The sequence below is a fragment of the Denticeps clupeoides genome, chromosome 11 (assembly GCF_900700375.1).
Source record: "Denticeps clupeoides chromosome 11, fDenClu1.1, whole genome shotgun sequence".
NCBI classification, from domain to species: Eukaryota; Metazoa; Chordata; class Actinopteri; order Clupeiformes; family Denticipitidae; genus Denticeps; species Denticeps clupeoides.
This window is the reverse complement of record NC_041717.1, coordinates 15,295,712-15,322,587: the sequence shown is the minus strand read 5'-3', so window position 1 is coordinate 15,322,587 and position 26,876 is coordinate 15,295,712. Positions and strand designations below refer to the sequence as shown.

At 45.8% G+C, this 26,876-nt stretch overlaps 2 protein-coding genes across 2 annotated transcripts; one reads left to right on the top strand and one right to left on the bottom strand.

Moving 5' to 3' along the window:
* The first annotated feature begins 642 nt into the window (after positions 1 to 642).
* thbs4a (thrombospondin 4a) lies at positions 643 to 9,832 on the top strand. Its single transcript, XM_028995484.1, has 22 exons — positions 643 to 884; positions 1,400 to 1,597; positions 1,670 to 1,920; positions 1,999 to 2,101; positions 2,614 to 2,699; positions 2,779 to 2,830; positions 2,955 to 3,118; positions 3,940 to 4,077; positions 4,188 to 4,265; positions 4,510 to 4,662; positions 5,369 to 5,473; positions 5,559 to 5,666; positions 6,174 to 6,333; positions 7,075 to 7,193; positions 7,268 to 7,320; positions 7,397 to 7,578; positions 8,125 to 8,303; positions 8,381 to 8,429; positions 8,533 to 8,729; positions 8,920 to 9,092; positions 9,175 to 9,314; positions 9,598 to 9,832. The coding sequence occupies exons 1-22, from the start codon at positions 803 to 805 to the stop codon at positions 9,648 to 9,650; spliced, it is 2,823 nt and encodes a 940-aa protein (XP_028851317.1). The 5' UTR covers positions 643 to 802; the 3' UTR covers positions 9,651 to 9,832.
* On the bottom strand, positions 9,790 to 26,850 carry serinc5 (serine incorporator 5). Its single transcript, XM_028995485.1, has 12 exons — positions 26,555 to 26,850; positions 22,445 to 22,612; positions 20,497 to 20,675; positions 19,567 to 19,649; positions 16,459 to 16,552; positions 15,144 to 15,355; positions 13,951 to 14,043; positions 13,626 to 13,752; positions 12,982 to 13,054; positions 12,446 to 12,482; positions 12,123 to 12,270; positions 9,790 to 11,799 (listed from the first exon to the last, which is right to left on the bottom strand). The coding sequence occupies exons 1-12, from the start codon at positions 26,579 to 26,581 to the stop codon at positions 11,655 to 11,657; spliced, it is 1,386 nt and encodes a 461-aa protein (XP_028851318.1). The 5' UTR covers positions 26,582 to 26,850; the 3' UTR covers positions 9,790 to 11,654.
* Positions 26,851 to 26,876: the final 26 nt, after the last annotated feature.

The following is a 26,876-nucleotide window of genomic DNA, read 5'->3' as shown; positions in this document are numbered from 1 at the left end:
AAATTACTAACGTGAAATAAACATTTTGCATTTTATAATTACGCAAGAGATATACCCTAGTATATCTACCCTGGGATGGTAATAGCCTAGTGAGTAGGTTCAAACCCCACTTACTACCATTGTGTCCCTGATCAAGACACTTAACCCTGAGTGTCTCCAGGGGGGCTGTCCCTGCAACTACTGATTATAAGTCTCTGCATAAACTAAGCTTCATAGATGGAAAAGACACCAAAAGAAATATAGAATTCAAGTGAATCCATGCCAAGACCAAACAGAAGTAAAACATGAATGAGTTTTTACCCGTTTACTTTTACAAAATAATGTTGATTTGGCAGATGTAAAGCAGGATTAAAAAGCTGCTTGTATTTCCAGCATTAACACTGAGCCATTCTGAGCGTTCCTGATATAAAAATGGTCATAACGCATTAGCTCGAATTTGAGTCAAACAACTGATGATGCAACAAACTCAGGAGCTCTGAAAGAGAGGGATACTGTGTTTGGGTGTGTGTGTGTGTGTGTGTGTGTGTGTGTGTGTGTGTGTTTCTGTGTCAGTGTGTGTGTGTTTCTATGTCAGTGTGTGTGTTTCTGTGTGTGTGAGTGTTTCGGGGGGTGAGGCTTTGGTCACACCTTCCACGCCTGGAAGCCATGAGAATCACATAAACCTCCTGGGCACCAGCTTGTGTCCCAGTTTCTTCAAACCTCCCAGTCCCTCCACAGACAGACAGACCTCCTCGGCAAGAGGAAACGGCTACCTTTCCGCTGGAAAATAAGGATCACCCAGAGCAAGGAATCCAAAAAAACCATGATGGAATGGGGGAAAGTTTTACTCATTTCACAGGTGATCCTGCAGTTTCACTTGGCATGTGTGGAAGCTGAAGGAACTGGTGAGTCTGAACTTTGTCTCATTATCACTGCAATTTTGTTATTCCAGGTCCCTAGATGAATAAAAATCGTGAGACACAGGAAACTGGCTCTAAAATACAAATAGTCATCCTTTGCAGCATAACTAAAGCAAGTTCCTTTAAGTAAATCCACTCTAGGAAAACCATCGTACGTAATTGCAGTAAGTCAGTGTTACAGTAAAAAAAAAAGTAAATAGCCAGTTTGACGATGACTTAAAAGAACTAAAAGAGTTTACGATGAAGCACATTATAAAACTGTCATGAATCAAGTCAAAACTGCAACCGGAGGGAAACTATTTGATGTTTAATGGACTTGTGGTTCACAAGTGGAGTTCACTTTGAAGTAGCCTGGGAAATATTATGCTGTAGCCTGCAGCTGAATCTGTTTAATATGCTTGTGACCTGGACTGAAAGTAAATAACGAATCCATTTTTGTTGGGTCCCTGTTTTTGGCAATAAACGATATGATATGATATTTTTTTAAATTATTCCTGCAGTTTACGATCTCCTGGTATCACCGGACTGTTTGCCAGACCTGTTACAAGGCGGACTGAAGAACAAGCGTGTCAATGAGGCGTTCGTGCTGACCACCTTTCAGATGAAGACCAAAGCTCCAACCCATGTGTTTAAGATTCACAGTCCCCAGGACAACACAGAGCACCTTGCTTTCATAGTGCAGGGAAAACTCAACAAAGGTACGATTTTCACCAGACTGCACTGCAATTTGGCAGAATAACGAGGACGCTCGTACTTTTTTCCTCAAACAGCCACACTTCGATACCAAAAAAGTAATGGTAAGGTGGGTCAAGCGGTCTTCAGCGATACCCAACTGGCAGATGGGCGCCCCCACAACGTCATGCTCCAGATGAGTGGCCTGCGGACAGGCCCACCCCGAACCTCCATCTACGTGGACTGCAACTTGGTTCAGACGGTTGACGAACTCCCTGCGGCCTTCAAGCCCGGAGTCGGCCCTGGAGCCAACAAAGTAGCAGTGAAGAAGATGCCTCCCACTGCACAGGTACGCTGAGCCTGCACACTTCACAGCTACATGCAGGCGAACGATGCTGAGCAACCTGCTGCTACTCTGACGTCTCAGGACCAACTAATGGAACTTCAGCTGGTGATTGATGACACTGTTGAGAACGTGGCGACTTTGCAAGACTGCACCTTTCAACAGAGTGAATCACTTCAGCACTTGGGTGAGACTCTTATGATGGTTCACTGAATTAATTTGAATTTGAATCTACTTTAGGCAAATGCGATGTTTGATTAATTTAAACATTTGATTTATCTGAACATTCATTATTCATGTATATTATTATTGTCATTTCAGCTACAAGCAGGTTAGACAGTTCTCCAAAACCAGGTGTAACATATAACATAAGTAACGGACTCAGATGAAGTGCACATCAAACTGGGCTACATAACGTGCGCATATGACACAGGCAGAGCAAGATTGACATTTTAGACAACAGACAGCGCTGAACCAGTGAAATGAGTGTAACTGAAGTCAAAAATACAGCAAAGGTCCTGCTGTGCAAAACGGAAGATTGCAACAATATTGCAAAGTGTGTGTGTGTGTGTGTGTGTGTGTGTCAGCGTTCTGGTGTCTGATGGCCTGTCAAAGGAAGGTGTTGCCACAACCAAAAAAATAAATAAAAACCAGAACTGTTCTTAAAGTGCTGTATTTTGGACCACTATTTCTTTACAGGAATCACTGCCACCAAGGTGAACTCCCCCGAGATTCTAATGCTCACGAACATGATTGTGGAGCTCAAGGACATGCTTCAGCAGCAGGTACCGTGCCCTCCTTTCCGCTGATGACACCTGCTTTTACTAGCATGCAGTCAACAGACATGTCACTCGTTCTGCACAGATGGAGGAAACGGCGTTTCTGAGGAAAACACTCACCGAATGTTTACCCTGTGGTAAGGCCCAAAATCTGATCAAATCTGCGGTTTGTAAACCTTACTGCTTTACACCCAGTTCCTAATGAGGACGGTAACTTGGGGCGACAGGCTAACTGGGGCCCTTTTCCCCCCTCATATTGAGACGGGCACGACGGAACAACAGGTGACCAGAACAATGGGGGGAAGTGCGGCTCGGTCACGTGTTTCCAGGGCGGCAGGTGTGTCCAGACAGCCAGTGGACCGGAATGCTCGCCGTGCCCTGAAGGCTACACTGGAGATGGAGTGAACTGTGACGATGTGGATGAGGTAGGGCCTAATTGGCTCAATTAAGAGTTTTTACAGCTCTGGATAAAAGTAAGAGACCACTTCAATATCCATGGGCCTGGAAGGCACACATGATGCTCAACCAAATTTTACCAAGCAAGGGTAGGTTTGAGAACCATTGCTCCGGAATTATTCGTGCTATTTCATCCTGTTTTTACGCCCTAAACAAAAGTGTTATCCTTAGATTAAATAGTATTGGGAATGCTCAGTAGCACGCCCTGCACTCAGTGGAACAGGACTGAGTGGTTTAGGACAGTGAGTGAGAAAGTGAGTATTTTGTATTAATCTACTTAATAGGTGTTTAGTTGCTGGGGCTGAGCTGTCCGAGGAAACATTTGCCCACAAATGACCACTGTGTCCAAAGATCTGGAATATCATTTTCAAATATCTTTTTCTACCCAAAGTATCACGAAAGGTGCTGGTTGTGTATTTTTGGGCTCTTTATACGAAATCAGCAGAAGAAAAGGCTGCTTATTAGCCACTATCAACAGACTTAATGTAATGTCAAGACTGGACCTGATGGAAAACTAAATTGTTTACTGAGCATTGCCTCACTTTCTCCTGTCACCACACAGGATCCTCAGTAGGTTCTCAGTGTTTTTTCCATTACTCAGCCCATAACATTATCTCGCCAAAATCTGGCAGAACATCCAGTCAAGCTCATTTGACACAACAATGGGCAGTGTTTAATCGACAGTAATCGACCAGCATGCAGCTATTTAAGCTATTTTTAACTGCTCGCCATTTCCAGATGTTTTTTTTTTGGAGACGCATGAACTACGCCATCGCCTTTGCTCTTATAGTGCAAGTTCAGGCCCTGTTTCCCTGGAGTGAGATGCATCAACACCTCCCCCGGGTTCCGGTGTGAGAGCTGCCCGCGTGGATACAGGGGCCCAGTGGTCCAAGGTGTGGGTGCCGTCTACGCCCAGACACACAAGCAGGTGGGCTTGGGGTGGGCTTGGCTTGAGAACAGACCCGTGTCTTCATGTTTTGGCCAGTTTTGTGAAGCCTTGAAAATCCACCGTAAACTACATTTTTCTGTGCACTACAGGTCTGTGAAGACATTGATGAGTGCCTGGTATTCGACAATGGAGGATGCAAACCTAATTCTCACTGTCATAACACCATGGTATGAGTCTACCTTTTATTAAGAATATATACTTTTACATTAGTACTTTTTTAATTGATTAAAAACATAACACCAGTAGAATTACTTGAATCGAGAGCCCAAAGCAAATTTCGCATAGTGCATGAAATAAAATTTTCAGAAACTAAATTTTGTGAAATTATGCTACTGAAAACCAGTAAAATGCACTTGCCCATAAAAAGTCTGCATAACGTTTATTAAGAACAGTGGCTGTGATGTCCATCAGGGCTCATTCCGCTGTGGTGAGTGCAGAGCTGGCTTCACTGGTGACCAGCAGAGAGGTTGCCACGGCGACAGACTATGCGGGAACGGCGAGCCCAACCCTTGTGATGCCAACGCTGACTGTGTGGTAGAACGAGATGGGAGCATCAGCTGCCAGGTATTATCTCCTGTATGACCTCCAGCTACCTCAGTTACACAGTGACATATAAAAAAGAGCCATTCAAAACAAGAAGGTCCTGGCATGAGTTACGACGTTTTAATTTTAACTTAGCAATAAAATCCCTGAGTGCTTAAGGACGTTGACCTGAGAAATTAAACCTGTTATTTTGTGAGATGTGAAGATCTTAAATTGGGGGTTTTGTTGTACAAACAAAAATCCTAGGTTTAGAAATGAATTAGATAAAAACATTTCTCTGGGATTTTTGCTTGGTTTAGATCCTGCCTAGAGGGCGGGAATTGCATGTTGTCTATAGACAGTTAGGAATCTCAGAGTACTGCAGGATAGATGGATCCCACAAGGTTTCATTCATGGGCCTCTTTTATTTCATCTTTTTATGCTTGGTCAAACTCTCCAAGACAGCATCCTGTATTTTCTTTTATTGGTTATTTTTTCATCTTTGTAAAGCACATGGGTATGAAATGTGCTATATTTCCATTTCCATTTCTGGCATTTAGCAGACGCCCTTATCCAGAGCAACTTACAATCAGTAGTTATAGGGACAATCCCCCTGGAGCAAGACACTTAACTCAGGGTTCGGGACACAATTGTAGTAGGGGGGTTTGACTGTTATGGTTCATCAGCAATGGTCTTGTGCACTAGGCTTTAACCACTCTATATGTTAAATTAATGTTTCTTTTTGCAGTGTAAGGTCGGCTGGGCCGGTAATGGCTACTCCTGTGGCAGGGACACCGACATTGACGCCTACCCAGATGAAAAACTCAGGTGCAGAGATGAAAATTGCAGGAAGGTAAAAATCCTCCTCTTCATCGTCATGGATTTCCATTATACACAATCCGAATGTACTGTGATCAAGATGACTTTGTTTTCTGTAGGACAACTGTGTGTTCGTCCCCAATTCTGGCCAAGAGGATGCGGACAGAGACGGGATGGGCGATGCCTGCGATGACGATGCAGACAGTGACGGCATCATGAATGTTCAGGTACCGTACACAGTAACACCATTTGACCTGGAGCTCCTTTTTACCTGTGAATCAGTATTCAAAACCAAAAAAAAAATTGGCCAAGTTTACAGTATGTGTGTCATAGCAAATGTGGAGAATCTCTGCGCTAAGCTACTTACTGGTGCATAGGCATCCATGCAGGTGAATTCCAGTTTGAATTGAACTCTTTAAAGCTTTGGTCGACATTACTTAAGGTTTCGTGAAATCAACACTAGTAGCCTAGTGGGTAAGACACTCGCCTGTGAACCAGAAGACCCAGGTTCAAATCCCACTTACTACCATTGTGTCCCTGAGCAAGACACTTAACCTTAAGTTGCGCCAGGGAGACTGTCCCTGTAACTACTGATTGTAAGTCGCTCTGGATAAGGGCGTCTGATAAATGCTGTAAATGTATATTTTTGGAACATCTTAGTAAATTGTACATCTTCCGGATGTGACTGGGTGTCCTGACATCATCACGGTCCTTCGCTTTATGACCTGTTCAAGGACAACTGCTGGCTGACGCCGAACATAGACCAGAGGAACAGCGACAAGGACCTCCACGGAGACGCGTGTGACAACTGCATTTTGGTGGAGAACCCTGACCAGCGTGACACAGACAAGGACGGCCTGGGGGACAATTGTGACGACGACATGGATGGCGATGGTAAGGTCACCGTTCATCATGCAGTTGCTGGTGGTGAGTGAAGGAACTCAGATTCTCCATCACTTAGCTCATTTGTTTATAGGGCGGAGAAAAACAGTAGCTGGGGTCTTGTTTTCAGCTCCCGTCTTAAAATAGCAAATTAAATATGTTCTTGTTCTCCTCACAATGAGAAGAAAAAACACAATTGTTAAGGTTTTATATAAGACCTTCAGGAACCATTTGGACCGTGGTCTTCCTAGAAGAGTCGAGCAGGTAATGTGCTCCTGGAGACCTGCCACGCACGCCTGGGTCACACGTGTTAAAGTGAACTCGGGGACGGCTGACATTTACAGTCTGTTAGCAGCAGCCGTTCTCCAGACGGATCTTTCAGGGCTTGGTCATGTCTCCTCGCGCAAAACCACAGTTTCCATCGCAGACCCGAGCCCAAGGGCTGCTGGCCAGTGGAAACTATTTCAGAGGAGATACATAAGCACAGCACCACCTTCTGGCACTATTGCGATTAAACAAGGGACACACAGTACAAGCCTCTTTGGAAAATGCGTTCATTACATTGTACAATGTGGCACTATTACTGGATAAAAAAAACATTTGGCCTAATCATGATGTGTGTTTGGGTTGATGATGCTGCTGAAAATGTTAAAACCAGAATTTTACGTTACTTCTCCGCGTCTGTATCAAAATGTGCTTGGGGTCCCATGGTCCATTGGTCCCACTGTTGCATCAAGTTTTTGTGAGTTTCAGGTCTGAAGAACATTCTAGATAACTGCCTGAGAGTGCCAAACCCGGACCAAGTAGACAGAGACGGTGACGGGGTTGGTGATGCTTGTGACAGCTGTCCTGATGTCCCCAACCCAAACCAGGTCAGTAGCAGAACATTTTTTTTAAGATTGGAAATTGCTGATTTGTGACATGTGATGTTCTCTCTGTTGAACAGTCGGACGTTGACAATGACCTGGTAGGGGATACATGCGATACAAACATAGACAGGTACAGACCCCACAGAACGCTGCACATCCAAAGCTGCCCTTGGACCAGAACTGACTTGGACTCCTATTTCTCCAAGTGACGGAGATGGACATCAGAACAGCAAGGACAACTGCCCCGATGTCATCAACAGCTCTCAGCTCGACACGGATAAAGATGGCCGCGGAGACGAGTGCGACGAGGATGATGACAATGATGGCATTCCAGATGAAGCAGATAACTGCAGGCTTGTGAAGAACCCAGACCAGAAAGATGAAAATGGTAACATAACAAAACGTTGTTCTCTTTACATGTGTAGAACTAAAAAAAAATATTTTAGCCCATTTGTTTGGGGGGACCAAACAATAAATCAGAACAATCTGGACAAGAATGAAGGCTTTACAGACTAATCAGGTGTTTGTAATAAATTATGCAAAATATAAAAGGAGTAGGGTGGAAGTGGTCTCATGGCGAGCAAGACACTTAACCCTGAGTGTCTCCAGGGGGACGGTCCCTGTTACTACTGATTCGAAGTCACCCAGGAATATTAACGATGTAGACATGCATTTCCCAAGAGCCAAGTACTAATGATTTGACTGTGATTGGGAGTGAAGCTTCTATAGCCAATCGGAATCAGTTTACATAAATTTAATTAACATTATTATTTAATAGTTGATTAATTATAAACTATGGGAGCACCAAAACTAAGGCATTTGGATTTTATTTAATAGATACCGCATTGTAACATTAAAATAGAATGATCATATCATGAGATATTGTCTATCCCAGGATACTTATATGTATATACTGGGTCAATTATTTTTGTAGGGGATAACGTGGGAGATGCCTGTCAAGGTGACTTTGACCAAGATAAAGTGATTGACAGAATTGATAACTGCCCTGAGAATGCTGAGGTCACACTCACAGACTTCAGAGCCTACCAAACGGTGGTGCTGGACCCAGAGGGCGACGCCCAAATCGACCCCAACTGGGTCGTCCTCAATCAGGTGACTTAATTGGATATTTTCTGAAGCTGTAAGAATCTACTTCCATCAACACCTCTGTGGAATGAATTTTGTCTCAGGGCATGGAGATCGTCCAGACCATGAACAGTGATCCTGGTCTTGCAGTTGGTATGTGGGTCCATACATTCACACTCTAAAATAGGTTTAAAGGATAAAAGTGGACTTTAAAGTGGATAAAAGTGGAGGGATTGTCCCTCCCTGTGACTCCCAGGATACACGGCCTTCAGCGGGGTGGACTTTGAAGGGACGTTCCACGTGAACACGGTGATCGACGATGACTACGCAGGCTTCATTTTCGGATACCAGGACTCATCCAGCTTCTACGTGGTGATGTGGAAGCAGACGGAGCAGACCTATTGGCAGGCTGTGCCTTTCCGAGCCGTAGCAGAGCCTGGGATCCAACTTAAGGTAATTTTACAACCCACTTCCACCAACAGTCCTGGCTCATTTTCACCAACCAACTTACACTTAAATGTGTAGGGTGTGGTCCATCACCAACACTAACCAATGATGAAGGTCCCAAACCCGAACTGTACATGAAAACTGCAACAATACACTCATGGCGGTCACAGGCATATCAAGTGTTTTGGTGGGACAGGCTGTAAAATCCAAGACGGGCCCCGGGGAGCAACTGCGGAACTCTTTATGGCACACTGGGGACACAAACAACCAGGTCCGCCTGCTGTGGAAGGACCCACGCAACGTGGGCTGGAAAGACAAAGCGTCCTACCGCTGGAACCTGCTGCACCGCCCCCAAGTTGGATACATCAGGCAAGTTGTAGCCTTCAACTGGATTCAATTTTTAAGTTTTTCTTCCGAAACTCATTTTATTTTTAATGTGTTTCAACTCAAGAGTCCGTTTCTACGAGGGAACAGAGGTGGTGGCAGACTCCGGGGTGATCATTGACACCAGCATGAGAGGCGGCCGTCTCGGGGTCTTCTGCTTCTCTCAAGAAAACATCATCTGGTCCAACCTCAAGTACCGCTGCAACGGTGAGCATGGGCACAATCCCTTATTCTTATTTTTTAGATTTACAGATAATAATAATAGAACGTAATAAACACAGCCACTTTCTTGGGCATCTAGCATGAAACTTTTGCCAAATCAATTGTTCAGGCAGCCGTCCGCTGTGGCGAAGAATGGGATATATTAAGTGGGGGTTTCTAAAAAAAAGAAAAAATAATAAATTTAAATGTTCTTTTTTTTTATGTCATGTTAGAATTTAAGTGTTTATACAGGGATGGATATTATTATTATGAAATGTTTACATTACAGACACAATTCCTGAAGACTTTGAACAATACAAGACTCGGCTTCCAACCAACTAAAACCCCATTAGAGCACGTGAAGAGCAACCAAGTTATTAACATGGTGCAAGGTGTCTAATAATGTCCCTACATCCACTTATTTACTGAACTGGATTTGAGTTATGAAAAAAACGTACAGAATTGAAACAAACAATTCAACTGTTTTCATTCATTTTAATTAAAAATACAAAGATTTGAAAAAATGAAGTCCAGTTTGTTCTTCAGCCCATGAAAGAATAGCAGTATGCAAACAAACGCAAACATATGACATATGGGAAAAAACAAACAAAAAAAACTGTTAAACTTTATTTGAAGGAAAGGTACCTACAAAAAAAATGGAGATTTAAATCTAAACAAATCCTGCAAAAATTGGTAAATTACTAAAGCTGGTTTTTACATTTTACATTTGTTGACATATCAACAAAATATCCTTTTGTGATTACATCACAACATATGCTGTTGCAATTCATCATTATACGGTCAAAAATATCACTCAGCCATAAACTGACCCTTGTGTTTGGTAACTAATACTCCGAAAAACCACACACACTAATCTGTCTACAGAGCACCATGTTAGTTCAGGGGTGTATTAAAGTGAATTCACATGAAAACTGTCCCCAGATCTGTCCCAGAGACATCAGATCAGAGCTTCGGGAGAAATCCTCATCATCGTAATGGCGGCTTCACTAATTCACTCCAAGGTGCTACAAAACAGAAGTCGAACCAGCCTGGAACCTGCCAATACCAGACTGCCAAATCCCTCAGAATAAATATGTTGAACAGTTTCACGACAGAAAAGATGAGCTTTACATTATATTTTCTTATTTATACACACACACACAGGGTAAAACCTTTTTTCCAGTAAAACACTTTCTACAGCTACTCACCAGGCTGCCATTAGACCCGATAACAAACCAGAATGGGAGTTCGAAAAGATAACCTACCACATGCTACGTCACCTTGAAAGAGACGATCAATATTTATGATGAGAAAACGCTGCAAAACGAGCTATCAAAAGATAGAAAAAAGTGCATTAGTGTTACTAAAATATCTATGAGCAGACGAGCGGTTTTGAATGTCTATGGCGCTCAGGCGTTAGTAGCGTTATCAGCGGTGGATTAGTCCTATAATCTCAACTATAAAACATACAAAACACACTCAGAGAAACAAGCATCTTGTGGTATTTACATAAAAATAGATTCTATTTCAGGGCGTGTGGATGAGCTCAGGGCGTGTGGATGAGCTCTTTTGTTTTTAAAGCACTTTACAGATCCATTTGCAGGGTTGAGACGTGATGGAGAGTCATGCCTTCCATACTCTGTAGCTTTGGCAAAGTCTTTTTTCACCACAAAGACCGAATCCTACACAAACACCAAAAGTAGTGAAAACACAGCCGGTTGAAACAGCTGTTGTGCAGCACGAACCCTGAGCTGGCCTTGAAACAGGCTTTAAAAATATATAAAGTAGCCTTCCTCTGAGGAACGAGGCGAGGAAAAGCTTTCCCTTCACTTCACTTCCGTACCCATTATTCCGATGACAAACTTTGCAACAAAACCTCAAACTAATTGGTCCCCTGTTAAAATGAATCTTAGGTCAATGCCAGCATTTGGAAAATATTGGTACAGTTAATACTAATACTACTGCTGCTACTAACACACACACAGATACACACAAATAAAAACGAAATTAAAGAAAATGTGACAATCTGAGGGCCCGTTGACTCAGATCCTGATAAAATAGCATTAAAAAAAAAAGCAAGCTTAAGCGGTCCAAGAAAAATCTGCAAACAAAAGAGCACATGACCTGTTTAATTGCATAGAGTACTTCACCTATCACACTCATGCCTATGAGCGGTGCTCTGTACAGCGTTGTGTCAAAACAAACGAAAAAAAATCCATAAGGGCCTGAAACCGCTTCTGTAGCTATCAGACTGTGTTGAAAATAAAACACAAGTTTACACTGTAAACCATGGGAACAAAAAAAAAAAGTTGAAAGTATCAAAAACTTGGGAGGCGGAACACTGGTTTATGCCATAAACTTCTTTGGACACATCATGGGGGCAATGAGAGACCCAAAATAAAGCAGCAGACAGACCCAACAGGACCCCATCTTGAGCCAGAAGACGGACCAGCTTCCGTCCAGCAGCTTCTCGATCTTGGCACTGTCGTAGCTGTGAAGGCACGAGATGTTACCGAAATGTTCTCCAAGCTCATTTTCCACAAAAACATTCATGACCAAAAATAACCATCCTGACCTGTACCCCCCTCCTGCTCAAGCATAGACTCCTATTAGCACTATTTCAATGGGCAAGGCTCAAAAAAAGGTGAAAATTCTATCAAAAGGATTATGGTGGTCGTAGCCAAGTGGGGTAAAACACCAGAAAACCACAGTCACAGGTCCAAACCCCACTTACAACCATTGCATTGAGTGTCTCCAGGGTGACTGTCCCTGTAATTACTGATTGTAGTTCCATATTTAAAAAGTGTTACTCACTGAAACCAGTTAGTCAGGGTCATCATCACATAGAGCGATCCAAGGAAGAAGATGAAGTGGAAGAAGGCGTAGTTGTAGACAGTGGTCTCCTTCTCATCATACATGACGTTCTGGCCGCCTCGGGGATTCTCCTGATCCTCGGAATCATCTGGCACAGGAACGGAACAGTCAGGCAGGGCGCAAAATAAAATCCCTTCAGTGAAGCACTACATCCAGCAGGGGGAGCCGACCATTTTCACCCAATTACAAATTACATACAAAACTATCAAGTGTGTTCTTGTTTTATCAATAGAACCCATATAAAGAACAAGTGTCTTGTTAACCTGTGTCATCTCCAAAGCAGAAACAGCATCGTGCTCTCTGCAAAATAGACAGAGACAAAGCTGAAATCACAAACGCTACATTTGCACGGTTGTCACACATAAACCCCCAAACAGATGGAGAACATTTATATAACATAATTTGCAAACTTTTGCTATAAAGTTTTTTCTTTTCAAACATTGAAAAAAAAATGTATTAAAATGAAGACATTTTAGGCAATCATTTTGTATTATTTTTTTCGTTACATATCTATGCAATCTGTAAAACATTAAAATTAAAACATTAGGACAAAATATCACTAAAAAGTACAAAGTTGAATAAGCGGTGCTTTTCCATAATTTCTAAATTAAATTAATTTGCACTTAGGACTTAATTCTATTTCATGTAAGTGTTCAGTTCTTTTAATCTTAATGAAAAATATACTCTCTGTGCTATATAAAACGTAGGCCTGTCATCGTAAAAAAAAAATTATTCTGCGAAGACACAGCAACAGGTTCTAATAGAAAAAGAGAGACGATGGTGGATCTCCTTCTCCCACCTCATTCCGAGGAGTGTCCGAGTATCTGCTGCCCCTCAGAGCTGCAGAGCTCCTCCTGGTGGTGGACATGAGACTGTTTGGGGAGAAGAGATTCTGATGAAGGACTAGACAGACTCTATGCAGTATGTCCCCATTCTGTTTCTATGGCAACTGTCACTTGCAGCAATTGTATGTTCGGGAATTCTAATGTGGTCGGCGGTTAACTGTAGAAATAAAAAGAATGGGTAAGAAATGAAAGGTTGCTGTTGTGGTATTTGATTAGGGAGGGCCTGACGAAAACTGCTCTATAGGAAGCGTCTCGTTTGGCCGCTGTCAGAATCGAATTGTACTCCGCTTCTCCGGTGCTTTCTCCAGTCGGCCTGGATCATCCTCGGAGCTTACAATAACAGCCCCGAGTAAATGTGGAGTAGAGTTACTGAAATGGCAGCATGGCTTCAGAGGGAGGACCGCAGCAGGCCTAATGCGAAACACATGTGAGCGCGGCCATCCGCCCGGTGCAAGAGGGGGGCGAGAGAGGGCGCCTTTCATCCGCCCGTCAAGTCCGACAAACGACACCGCGCGACACGTTCGCACTCGGACGCGAACACAAAACCCCCGGCGACCGGCGCGTGTCCTGAGCCCCGGAGGAAAGGTCGCGGCCGTACCAGGAGTAGAGGACGCAGGCGGCCAGGATGACCGTGCCCACGCCGGAGGCGATGCTCTTATCGCTCTCGGAGCCGGAGCTGAAGGGGAAGACGCAGACGGTGACGTTGGTGCCGTTCTGCTCCACCACTGCCAGAGAGGGCGACAGAGCGGGGGACGGTTATTTTTCTTACTTCGCGCCATTATTTTACAACTTCTGCACAAAATCAAAAAGCCATTTCTGTACACCACCACCATCATCATATCTTTCACCCGATAGGTTTTTCTAAATGAGATTTCAGACTGAAAAAGTCCCACTACAGACAAGTCAGACAAACTGCAACTTACTTTCGATTGGTTTGCTGGAGAAGGCGGAGAAGGTGAGGTACATGACGTACACACTGATCACCCCAGACTGCAGCAGGCCAGAGTTGGGCTGGGCTGGAGGGAGAGGACGAGACGAAGGGAGCGGTTATAACACAGCGCCTGCCAGTGAGCTCATTTACAGTCGGAGGTTTGGAAATGCACCATGTGGTCTGGGGACAAGCTGGGCCAGTGAGGACGGTTTCCGCCATTACGTTCATTTTGTACACGAGGCTCATTAAGTGAAACTGAAACAGGAGACGAAAGGAGTCTGACAGTCAAGATTAAAATTTCCCCTCAAAACCAAGGAAATTTCTACTCAGCATTCATTTCTCACCACAGATTCGATTTGAACTAAGAGCCGAATTCAGTTTAAGTTAGAAAGTCAGAAGATAACGGAGTCATAAAGGATGGAGGTTACCACTATGCCCTTAATGCTCATGCGTACAAATATGAAATCTGACCCAAAAGTAGATCTATGTGTGTGTGTGCTTGTGTATCTGATTGACATCATCGATTGATTTCTGCTTGTGAAGGTTTCTTAATAACACTCATGCTTATGGTTTTAATTAGGAATGAGCTGCCTTGAACTAATAATTGTGCATTTTGAATTTGCTTAAACAGCTGCGAGGACCTCACAAGCTCTAAGCCTGTCCATGGTCCGGTGACTAGAAATGGCGATACGTATAAAGAGTGCTTCGGCCATTCTGCTCCGCCTTTCAGAGAGCAGCAGCTCAGACGGTCGGATTTGGAATTTGTCCCCTTATGTCGTCATGAGGGGAAGGATACCTCACTGTTCTCGTGCTTTGTCTGCCCAGATAATTTCCCCACCCCTCCACTAAGACATTATCTTTACCAACTGTCATGGCTTGAAAACGTTGCTTGGTGATTGGATGTAAAAATGTTCTGTCACGCAAGACTCTGCAGAACCAGTGGGTTAATTAAATGTAGTTTTTTTTTGGAAAACACAACTTCCTGTCTGTGCCAAACATTGTGGTTGGTGAATGGAGTTGATTACATCATATCCGTGAATGGCCCTTAACGTCGCCTCTCTATTCCTCATTAGCATTTAAAGATACAGACACCTACTTGTGGGACTGTAATTCTGCACCAAGAAATATAAAACAATCTCAACCAGGCTTTTGACAGTGGCGTGGTGTGGAAATGGATGGACTCACAGTTCTGGATGCAGGGGGAGATGGCCAGCAGGGACACCAGCATGCAGAGGGAGGCGTTCACGCCCAGGAAGATCTTGTTGAGGAAGCAAGCCTCCGAGTGTGTGTAGTACATGACCATGAAGACCAGGGCGCCGACGGCCACCGTGAAGAGCATCAGGGTGACGAAGGCCAGGGCAGCGTACCACAGTTTGTTGTAGGTCACCCCAGAATACCTGCGCCAGAGAGAGATTTCAACTCATTACCCCATTTCATTCAAGTGAAAGAAGAAAACAGACCAGAAACGAAATGTTCAAACTGACTGGAACTTCCTTCAGAGGTCATGTGACCTTGTACACGAGCCAGAGAGTTCACTTGGAGGTCAGCTAAACATAAAAAACACCCTTTGAATGCACACTCCTACTTAATCTGATCGCAGAAAAGACTCATTTTACTCTGTGGACCGAACTGTGAATGTAGTGCACGAATATGCTAAACTTTCCAAGCAGGACAGGGTTAACAGGCAACTCGTGTGTGTGGGTGCGATCCCGTTCTGTCATGTGAGAGGGGACATTGTTTCGGGTTGGAGTAACTGCACACTGTCCCACCCGTAACGGACCGCCGGTGACGACTCCCTCCCACTTCCTCTCCAGCATGTGTGCCAACGACAGCCTCACTGCGATCCCTGCTGACCCACTTACACAGGAAATGAGATTAAACTCCCATCCCTCCATTCATGTCAAAAACGGTTATTATTTCCACTGTCCTCAGCTGCAGAAGGAATCTCTTAGTCAACATTTCAACACTAAACACGTGCATCCTGCCTGAACAGAAGGGGGGGTTGCAAGGTCAAATCTGACCCTCCCCCACCCCGAGTAAACAGTGCAGATCAAGGCAAAACACACAGTGTAGAGCGTATCTCAGAACTCACTAGTCACAGCTCCGTCGGGATATAGATCTACATGAATATTTTTAATAGTCAGTATAAAGACACCTATAGATGTAGATGGCCAGATTCAGTTTTATTTTTTAGACTTAGTCCAGACACCTCCCACATCCCATCGTGGGACTGTGCAGAAAGTTGTGTGTTGCACGAGTGCTTAACATTAATCACGGTTAAAAGAAAAATGCTGCGTGTAAGGCGGGAGGAACAGTGGAAACAGCGAACCAGGAGCCAGGATTAAAACCTACAACGCATCTTCCATTCCCTGCCTAATGACTTCCAGTTGCTGTGGACTGAATCCTCTCTGGTTATATAAATATAAAAAAAAAATGAAAAAGTTTAAGGAAACAGGATAGAGACTTTGGTAGTATATGACCAAAAAAAGTATCATCTTACCAGTTCTGGTTCCATCGGTGAGCGAACTTGACCAGTAATATGAGCTGGATGATGAGAAAGAAGAAGCCTCCAGCCGCGCCGACGTAACGCCACACTGCAGGCCAACGAGAGACAGGCGGCCAATCAATCACCCACCCAAAAGCCCATCCATCCCAGCATGCAACAGGGTCGGCTTCTGCACCCAGAAACCTCCGAAGAACAGAGGGCTGCATCGCTGGCTGTTTTACTATAAAACCTTACGTGGTGTTTCCAGCAGTGTTCGGTGAGTGTCATGGAGAATTTTGAGTGAGAGCCAATGTCTAAGCCAAAGTCTTCTTCTTCTTCAAATAAAAGGTGTCTAAAAATAACAGCACTCGACCCATCATGGCACCAAAGTACAATATTAATTAATGTTTGGAGAGCAATGTTGTTCTTTCATACCAAACAACACAGCTGCAGGAGGCAGTCTGACAATGGCCATTGACGGCCTACGCACCCTCAACCGGAAGATGAAGGAGCATTCGGGAGTGGAAACGACCGTGTGGGATTCCTGGATGAAAGTATTTGGGAAATACAGAGCTCTAGTTCAATCTGTTTTAGTTTCAATGGCTGTATTTGCAGCAATTCTGACATTGTGTGGATGTTGTTGTATTCCCTGTCTACGCAGTCTTGTGAACCGTCTCATCACTACCGCCTTATCACCAAGGGATGTTGAGCCTACACAGGCGTACCCACTTTTGGAAAATGAAGAATTTTACGGGAGCTATGATTTTAGTGACTTCAAGCTAACTCAACTTTTTCAAGAGAGTCCTCTACAAGAAAAAGACGACTGACCTTTTGTGTGTAAATGTATTTCTCATTGTATGAACTAATAGTTGAAAATCCTAAAGGAAGAGATTATTAGGGAAGCTAACAAAAGAGTAAATAACATGATAAACAGGAGGGAAATGTTGGAAAAATGTATATATGTTGTCATGTAATTACTTCTTTTATTCATATCCTTTAAGCACGAATATGTATTAATCCTTGGAATATTACTGACAACTCTTAATCATTAACAAACCTCAAAGCAAAGGTTTTAAGTTTGCAGGACTGCATGACCGCGACCTGAGGACCAACAACAAGCAGACTATGATGAACCAGAGTCCAATCACCTGAAGAATCTACAGACGAAGGTGAACATGTCACCATGACCAAAGATCAATTCATAAGACTACGTGTAATACACAATTATTAACTAATATGGTGTGATTTTATGTGAACCCTAATGAACCTACCAAATAAAAGAAGGAGATGCGATGAAGGACGCCAGAGCTTTTGGAGGCCTGTTGTAAGACGGGACTCAAATGCTTTGTGTCTTTCTTCTCTTTGTTTAGTAAATGTTAGACTGACAGATAAACCTAACACATAGGTACCTCCTACAAGGGGCATTTGAATAATTGATTTGTCCCAGATTATAGGTGCCCTCGTTGGGCTGGCCACCAATATTCCGACCCACGGAGGTGGCCACCCAGGCCCTTACTGCTTAGCGAACCTGATTGTCATCATTAATCGATTTCCGCTTGCAAAATAATTATAATAATTTCAGGCTACCTGACTGCTATGTTTTTAATTAGGAATAAGCTACGTCACACTGACAATTCTGCATTTGTTTAACCGGTTGCAGGAGTCAAGGACATCTCAAGCTTCTCCATGCTCTTGTCTTGGGTTCCTTCCCAATTAGTAGGCCTTGCGGGGCTCCGTTCGGCTTTCAGGACATTTTTCCTATCTCGACCAGGTTCTTAGGCCTGTTTGAAGGGTCAGAATACGCAAAAGGCCGGATTGGCCAACAAATATACAATATTAGCAGGCTAAATTTGAGTCCTGTTCATGTACCCGTACTCCCCATTTACTTCACAATTACACAGTGATCGCCGTGTTCAGGGTGGACGAGAATTTTTGGATTGTGCAAAAATCCAAATGTGGATAAATGTTTCATTTAACGGGCGCTTCATAGCTCCAGTTACCACCGTTCAGATTGGAAATGAAGTCTTTAAAAAAACAGGCGGCCTTTACTTGGGACACTGAAAGACATGAAAATAAAGCTATTAGAGTTTGAGGCCGAGCCAAAGGCCCGTCGGCCTCCAGCTGGCTGGGCTGAACAGTGAGGGCCCAGGAGGTTCGAGAACTATGGAGGAGGTGATTTTCTCTCTCTCTCTCTCTCTCTCCCCCGCCATCCCTCTGTTCTCTCTCACAACAGAGCCGTTCCGCTACCACAGGAGGTTCTAAACTGAGACGCCAGGGCGGCTGTTCGTCTAATTACTGCTCGTACAAGAAGCTGCCGCCATTTTGAAAGAAAGAAAAAATAAAACTCGGTCACCCGCAGGTACAGCAGCGCCGGTCAAAACTGCATGTGTGTTCAGAGAGGATTACTGCTGCTGAAACAGAAGGGTGTATGTGGCATTTTATATTACAAATAAAAGTTCCCCTCCCAGAACGGGATACAAATAAGTTACCGTTATTAAGAGAAATCTGCAAACTGCTTTGGTCTGTTTTGGTCACTTACGCAATCAATATTTCGATTTTCACCAATGTCACTTTTAGTCTTTTTTTGCATTAAAACAGTAAAAACATACAAGAAGAAAATAATTGAAGGGTGTTGGCTGGAGTGTTTGAGGTTTCGACATAATTTGAAGTCGCCGTAAAGAGCAGCCATTAAGAGTTCAGGTCTTCATTATCATGAACTGAATTTCCGACCAAAGTACATGTAATGTCAGGGTGTGGTCCACTCGGTACAGAGCTGCGGCCGGGCGGAGCCACACCCTCAACATACCATGGTGCAGTGAGTGTGGGTCTCGCATCGAGCTCCGCTGGCGCAGACAGTTTAAAATTGTGCCATGGCCAAAAGTGTGGGGGGCAGAAATGTTTGCCTGCATTAAAGCTAAGACACGTGATGATGCTCGTAACCCTGAAGACCTGTGACCTGGTCATGGACATGCTGCTTAATTTAGGCCGTGCATTCCACACAGCAGCGGTTCTCCATGCTGTTCCTGGAGGACCTTCTCTTAGAAAGTGGCCTTACACGGAGAGGAACAAAAGCCACAAAAGCACACGTACAGCAAAGTCAAATAGAAGGAAACACCCAATTACCTTCAAGAAATGTGTCCTGGTCTGGAATGAAAAATCCTCCCGTGCAGCAGGCCAGCAAAGCCAAGAACTTGAACAGCCAGAATCTGCACAGAAAGAACATCGGTCCGGTCCTTTGCAAGTCATAGGTCTGAGGTCTATGAACATTCCACCATAAAAAACGCTATTCCTCCTTTATTTCTTCATCCCTCCATACTTTTAGTCACTATCATTCTTTTTGTCGAAGCAGTTATGATTGCTACAGCCCCGGAAAAAAATCTACATAAATATACAAAAATATACGAGGAACCACCCCACCCAATCTGATGTAGCCATATGATTCATACATCCATTAATTTTACATTAATAATGTCAATTATTACGTCTCTTTATCCATAATTTCCTTGATCAAAAGACGATTCCCAAACTTTGTACTTTACTATCCTTTAGTGTGTTTCCAGTAGTGTGATGAGGGCAACTATGATGTTTGTTGCTCCAAACGCCCTGCTCCTCCTTATCTTCCGTCATGATATTTAAAAGCCACACAGACACACAAAAGATCCAATTACAGCAGATCCAATTACGATCTGAAGGGCTCCCCTCGGAGGCGAAAGCGTTTCTGCTTCAAAAGGAACAAAGCTGAACCCGCTGACACGCCCTCCGTTGGCTGCTGATGGTGTGGGGGGGGAAACAGAAGAAAACCAGGAGGGAGGAGGACAGAGAAGAAGAAGACGGGAAAAAAAGGCCGATCTGCCTGCCAAGGCCAGAGGCTCCCGCCTGGACGCATGATTTACGCCTGCGCTAAAACGCCAAGCACGTGCTAAATCTGCAACGCAACTTCTGATTGGTCAAGGAGATTTTCGAAGGCCTAAGTGTCCTAGCAGGTGGGGGAAAGTGCGCCGAAATGAGACGTGCCATGAGGACAGCAGATGGGGGCAAAGAAAGAACACCCACCCGTTGTGCACGGCAGCCCTGCATCCCGTGCTGCTGCGCACCCGAAGCGTGAAGATGAAGAAGAAGAAGAAGAAGCAGGCCATGCCGAAGCAGACCTTGTAGACGGCCGAGTATCCGACCAGAGTCTTGCAGTTCTCCCCAGCGTTGAGCTTGTCACACAGCTCGGTGTAGAAGGGAACCTGAGCGACATGAGAGATCATGAGGAACATGCGTCAGGGTACATGATTATACGTTATTTACATTTACATTTACAGCATTTATCAGACGCCCTTATCCAGAGCGACTTACAATTAGTAGTTACAGGGACAGTCCCCCTGGAGCAACTTAGGGTTAAGTGTCTTGCTCAGGGACACAATGGTAGTAAGTGGGATTTGAACCCGGGTCTTCTGGTTCGCAGGCCAGTGTCTTACCCACTAGGCTACTACCACCTTCGTTCATATGCTTATTTGACCTTCTGATCCTTCACTGCTTTCAGAATACCTTCAGAAACCCACCTGAGGAATTAAAAAGACGGCACATGGTGTTGTGTTCACCTTATTTTTATTACCTAAAAACCTGATCATGGCTGATGGCATCAGGTCCATACAGGCCTAAAAGGCCCAAAAACACTGCGGAACACCACATGATCAGAGGGAACCGCCACCATCACTCTCAAGTCCTCGTTGGTCCAGCGAGGCAGGCTGTAAACGTCACCACTGGTGGAAGTATCGTGGCGAAAACACGACAACACAACCTGCAACCTCTCCACGTCTCTGCGAGCAAAGCCCTAACATTTTCATCCCAGGCCACACTACTCAGTCACTACAACCCGAGTAATTACACTCTCTCTGCTTATAAGAGCCTTTAGTGCAAGTGCTGCGACGCCTCGCTGTTCGCTAAAGAACGCCGCCGCATTCATCACCTCCCCTGCGGCGGCCCTCCAACAAGCTTTCAAAGAGCAAAGAGCTTTTGTGACTTTTTTTTTTCTCGCGTGAAATTTACACAGCAGGAAGTCAGCACCGGCCCAGGAGACAAAAGGAGAGGCACGACCGGGCGGTAAAACAAGGGGGCCGCGCGACAGGCCGACAATGCGCCGGGCCGCGGCCGTGGCAACATCCCATTGTGCATCTGCACCCGTCTCCAGGGGGCGGAGTGCAAGCTGGAGGAAGAATGCCTTTCAGGCGCCGAACACGCCACCACACCTCACGCCTCCCAACCCGACCTTCCGAATGTTCACCGTCGTCTGCTGCTTGGGGGCGGCGGCGGCCTAGCGGTTAAGGAGGCGGCCCCCGTAACGAGAAGGTTGCCGGTTCCAATCCCGATCCGCCATGGTGCTACTGAGCCCCCACACACTGCTCCCCTGGGCCCACTGCTCACTCGGGGTGGTGGGTTAAATGCAGAACACAAGTTTCACTGTGTGCAACGTGTGCCGTGCTGCTGTGTATCACAAGTGACAATCGCTTCACTTTATTTATTACACCGGCACTGCAGCAGAATCCATCGCCACCAGCTTGTGTGTTTCGCTTCTTTTTTTATTCTGTTTTATTTATTTGTAGAAGTAGTATTTTAACTGCGCACAGTCCAAAATCAGACGCAACTCCGTGGCTCTGGGCTGAAGGTGGAGAAAGGGGCAGTGGTGGCCTAGCGGTTAAGGAAGTGGCCCCGTAATCAGAAGGTTGCCGGTTCGAATCCCGATCTGCCAAGGTGCCACTGAGCAAAGCACCGTCCCCACACACTGCTGCCCGGGCGCCTGTCATGGCTGCCCACTGCTCACTCAGGGTGATGGGTTAAATGCAGAGGACAAATTTCACTGTGTGCACTGTGTGCTGTGCTGCTGTGTATCACATGTGACAATCACTTCACTTTTTTTTTTTTTTTTTTAGAAACGAGAGAAGCCCGGGAAGAACCGCTGTATTCTCGGTGAAATCTCGGCAACACAGCGGGCGGACAGCCGGGCGCGGGGACTCACCGTGTCGCGTATTTCCTTCTCCACGGTCAGGGACATCATGATGACGCACACGGAGGTGACCAGCAGGAAGAAGAGGGCGTACATGAAGCGGGTGCCGGTGGACTGCTTGATCTTGGGGCAGCAGCCGCAGCACAGGGAGCACGCCGCCGACCCGCAGCAGCACGCCAGCTGGGGGAACGGAGGAGAGAAATTTAAAAAAAAAAGAAAAATGTTTGATCGTTCATGTGCTCAGGTCGCCTTTAACAAAATCATTTGTGAATCAGTTCAGACCGACGCACTAATAAATTACTTCGAAACCGCCCATGTCCACTGGAAGACACAGAAGCGTCACAGACAAATTAGACGGCATCAGCTCCACGAGACGGAGCTGACGCAATAGCATGGATGTCGTAATGGCTTCCGATTTGCCCGTTAGACAGCACGGCAGGATGTTTAGGCTAAAGCCGAGGCGACGCACAATCCAGGCGGCCCCTAGTTGGCCCTGAAGTCAAAGTCAAGTCAAAGTCAGCTTTATTGTCAATTCTGCCACATGTACAGGACATAAAGAGAATTGAAATTGCGTTACTCTCAGACCCATGGTGCTTACAAGTAACATTAAATACAAACAGTAACATTAAATACAAAGGTATAAATACAATTTAAAAAACACACAATATACAAATAAGGGCACATGGTGGAGAGTGCAAACCATGTAAACAATGTGAACAATGTAGTGCAACAGAGCTTGTAAGTGTAAAAGTGACAAAGTGAAGAAATAAATGTAAAAAACAGCGGCGCAGCGAATAACACCCGTACACTAAAAACCTGAATGCGGCCTTTCAGGTACTCGCTGTAAGCGCTCGGACCCGCCCATGCGAGCAAACAAACTTGGCCGCTGAACACCGGGGCGTGGCGGCAGGAGCACCACGGGCCCGTTTTTAGAAACCCCAGGCTGCGGCACGCCGGTGGTCCGGAAACGGGGCGCGGAAAAAAAAGAAGGCCACGAGAGGACCGTCACCGGACCTTCACCTTCACCCTTCCACGTTCTCCGGCTGTCACTAGGGACCCCGGCTCCACGTTGCGGCCAAAAGCCCCACAACGCAGGCCGATACGTGCCAGTGACACGCAGGAACCTTTAAAGTGAAGTGATTGTCACATGTGATACACAGCACACAGTGCACACAGTGAAATTTGCCCTCTGCATTTAACCCATCACCCTGAGTGAGCAGTGGGCAGCCATGACAGGCACCCGGGGAGCAGTGTGTGGGGACGGTGCTTTGCTCAGTGGCACCTGAGTGGCACCTTGGTGGACCGGGATTCGAAACGGCAACCTTCTGATTACGGGGCCGCTTCCTTAACCGCTAGGCCACCACTGCCCCGGAACTAGAGGAACGCGCTTTCGTTTTTTCCCCGGTCGAGCACAAAAAGAAAAAGAAACCAAGTGATTCACCGTCTGACATTCCCCATGAGTCACGGCAAACTAATTCCCTCACGCTACGTTCAGGCCACACCAGCTTCGCTGGGCTGTTCACACCACGCGGCCAACTTATCCATCGGGTTTTTAAAACGCACGAGTGACTGAAACGGGCGGCTTGAACGGTCAAAAACTACAATAACGCGGTCCAATCATTTTTTTTTTTATTGTAGTTTCATATTTTAAGATTATTCTGATCTTCTTTTGATAATCGGTTTGTTCAATTAGAGTAGCAGTCTGACGGCTATTTGGGGTAATATTTAGCGTTTAGTGATTTGCATGAGTTGACTTGAAGTTGGTACGCTGTTGAGAGTTAGCGTAGCGCCGCTAAGTTAGGGTGACCAGGTGCCCTCTTTTCCCAAATCATTAAACAAATAATACGTGGACACACACGTGGAATCTACACAAAATGTTTTCTTTGATTAAAAACTATTTTACTAGCAAACACGCTAGCATAGTTTTTTTTCTGTAGTCAACTACAGCTTCAGGCATCTTCAAGTGGACCAGTAGCATCATTATGGACACGTAATCTAGACCATGACACTGGACTACATTCTGGACTTCCCCAACCCTAAAACTGTAGGACTTATTATTATATTGTACAAATCATCCCCAGCACTGCACTGACACCACTTGCAGGCTCACTCTACCCTGGAAGGGGGTCCCTCTCTGTATCACTCCTTCCCAACGTTTCTTCCTTTCTTTTTCTCTCTCCTGGAGTTTTTTTGTGTGGAGTTTTTCCTTGTGTGCAGAAGGGTCAACTGTAGGGGCGTCAACTGTAAGCCCATTGAGACATCCTGTATGTGATTTTGGGCTATATAAGAAATAAATGTTGTTGTTCTCTTCATTTTACACGTCAAAAAGAATGTGCGACCCCCTGTACTAGACCGAGTGTCTTTGACCACAGCGACTGGTGACCAATCACCCGATCAGCGAGTTCCAATGTACCTTTAATGACATTTTGGGATTCTAAAGGCAGTCTGCTGCTTCCACGAGCCGGAATTGCGAGGCCACGCCCACTTTCAGATGTGAGAACCCGGAACCGGGACAGAAACCATCAGATCTGACGGGCCGCCCGAGAGGGCGACGTCGCCGCTTCGCTCCCATGAACGCCGCTTTGTGGATCCGGGTGACGGGACAGGCCGCACAAAAATGTATCAGTGTGCCGATGCGGGTGTACGCAGAAGTTGCCTTTTGTCTCAAACAGACGCCGTCTGTGTCCCCGCAGGAGCGAAACCTGAAAAATGGACGAGTGGACAAAAGCCCGTTTCCACAAACAGGAGGCTTTGTGGCTTCCCGGGAAACGTCAACCGGCGACCTCTCGAAAAAGCCCCGCCTGGGCCAGGACCGGTCAAACTGACGGGTGTCTGGGGTGACGAGGGGGGATTTCGGTTCCCACAGTCCGAACAACGGGCCCCCGGCGCTTCAGTAAACCTTTAAAACTGGAACTACAAGGACGTGTCTTCTGTTTGCGTCAAGAGACCTCCCCATCCAGCTGCATCAACCCAGGCACCTTTCGATACCACCGGAAACGTACTTTTACGGCATTTATCAGACGCCCTTATCCAGAGCGACTTAAAACCAGTAGTTACAGGGACAGTCCCCCCCCCGGGAGACACTCAGGGTTAAGTGTCTTGCTCAGGGACACGATGGTAGTGAGTGGGATATGAACCCGGGTCTTCTGGTTCACAGGCGAGTGTCTTACCCACTAGGCTACTACCACCTTACAGTTACAGGGACAGTCCCCCCCCTGGAGACACTCAGGGTTAAGTGTCTTGCTCAGGGACACGATGGTAGTGAGCGGGGTTCGAACCCGGGTCTTCTCGTTCACAGGCGAGTGTGTTACCCACTAGGCTACTACCACCTTACAGTTACAGGGACAGTCCCCCCCTGGAGACACTCAGGGTTAAGTGTCTTGCTCAGGGACACGATGGTAGTGAGTGGGGTTCGAACCTAGCTCCTCTGGTTAACAGGCGAGTGTGTTACCCCACTAATTAAACTGGGGGGGGGTGAGACTGAAACGTTTCACGCGGTTTCGTCATCTCAGAGTCGGTTCCTCCAGCCAAGTGACTCCTGACAGGGCGCCGCTAATGAGGCGGCTCCCCGCTCCTCCAGCACTAATCTTCCGCAAACACACCGCCTCGCGGAGCCTACCAGCAAAAGAGGCGAATAAAAGGACCCCCCGCAGACCCCCGAGGGGAAAATGGGGAATTAGCATACGGAGGTCCGTCTCACTGCCGAACCCACGCGTGGCGTCGTGGTCGGAAACGGCGGAGGATCTGCATTCCGACAACAACGATGCCAACTTTTTTCTATTAAAAAAAAAAAAAAAGAAAGAGGAGGAGGGGGGGGGGGGGGTACAAAAAAAAAGCGATTTACAGAACGGAGAGAAGCCCGGATTTGCGAGCGTACCGATCTTCGTGGTCACAATAAAGAGGGAAATAAACGAAGCTGTCGGCGGACACGGGTGGTTCCCACTTCAAACCCGAACAATGGAAGTCGCGGGATTCAGCCAGGGCCAAACTTTTTAATAATAGTAAAAAAAAAAAAAAAAAAGCAACTGTCCAGGTCCAAATCACTGCGTATTATATATTTTTGTCCGTGTTTTTTTAAGAACGTTCCGGACGTTGTTTGTAGCTGAAACGGTAAAAACTCACCTGCGTCAGACAGCACTGGGTGGACATTTTATCCCGGTCTTGTATCTAATAATAATAATATATATAAAAAAAAAAAAGAAAGATTCCCCCGTTCCGGTGCTCCTCCGCGAACAAAAGGCGGCGGGTCCGGTTCAGATTCGGTCGGTGCGGTCCGAATCCCGGGCGGGCGGGCGGGGTTCGATGCTTCTGAACGGAGCCCGAAAGCCCGGCACCTTGCGTCCAAATCCCGAACGGGCGACGACTGGGACTCGGGTTGATGTGCGACGGCGAGTCGCCGGGTCGTGTTTTCCCTTCCTCCTCCTCCTCCTCCTCCTCCCCCCCT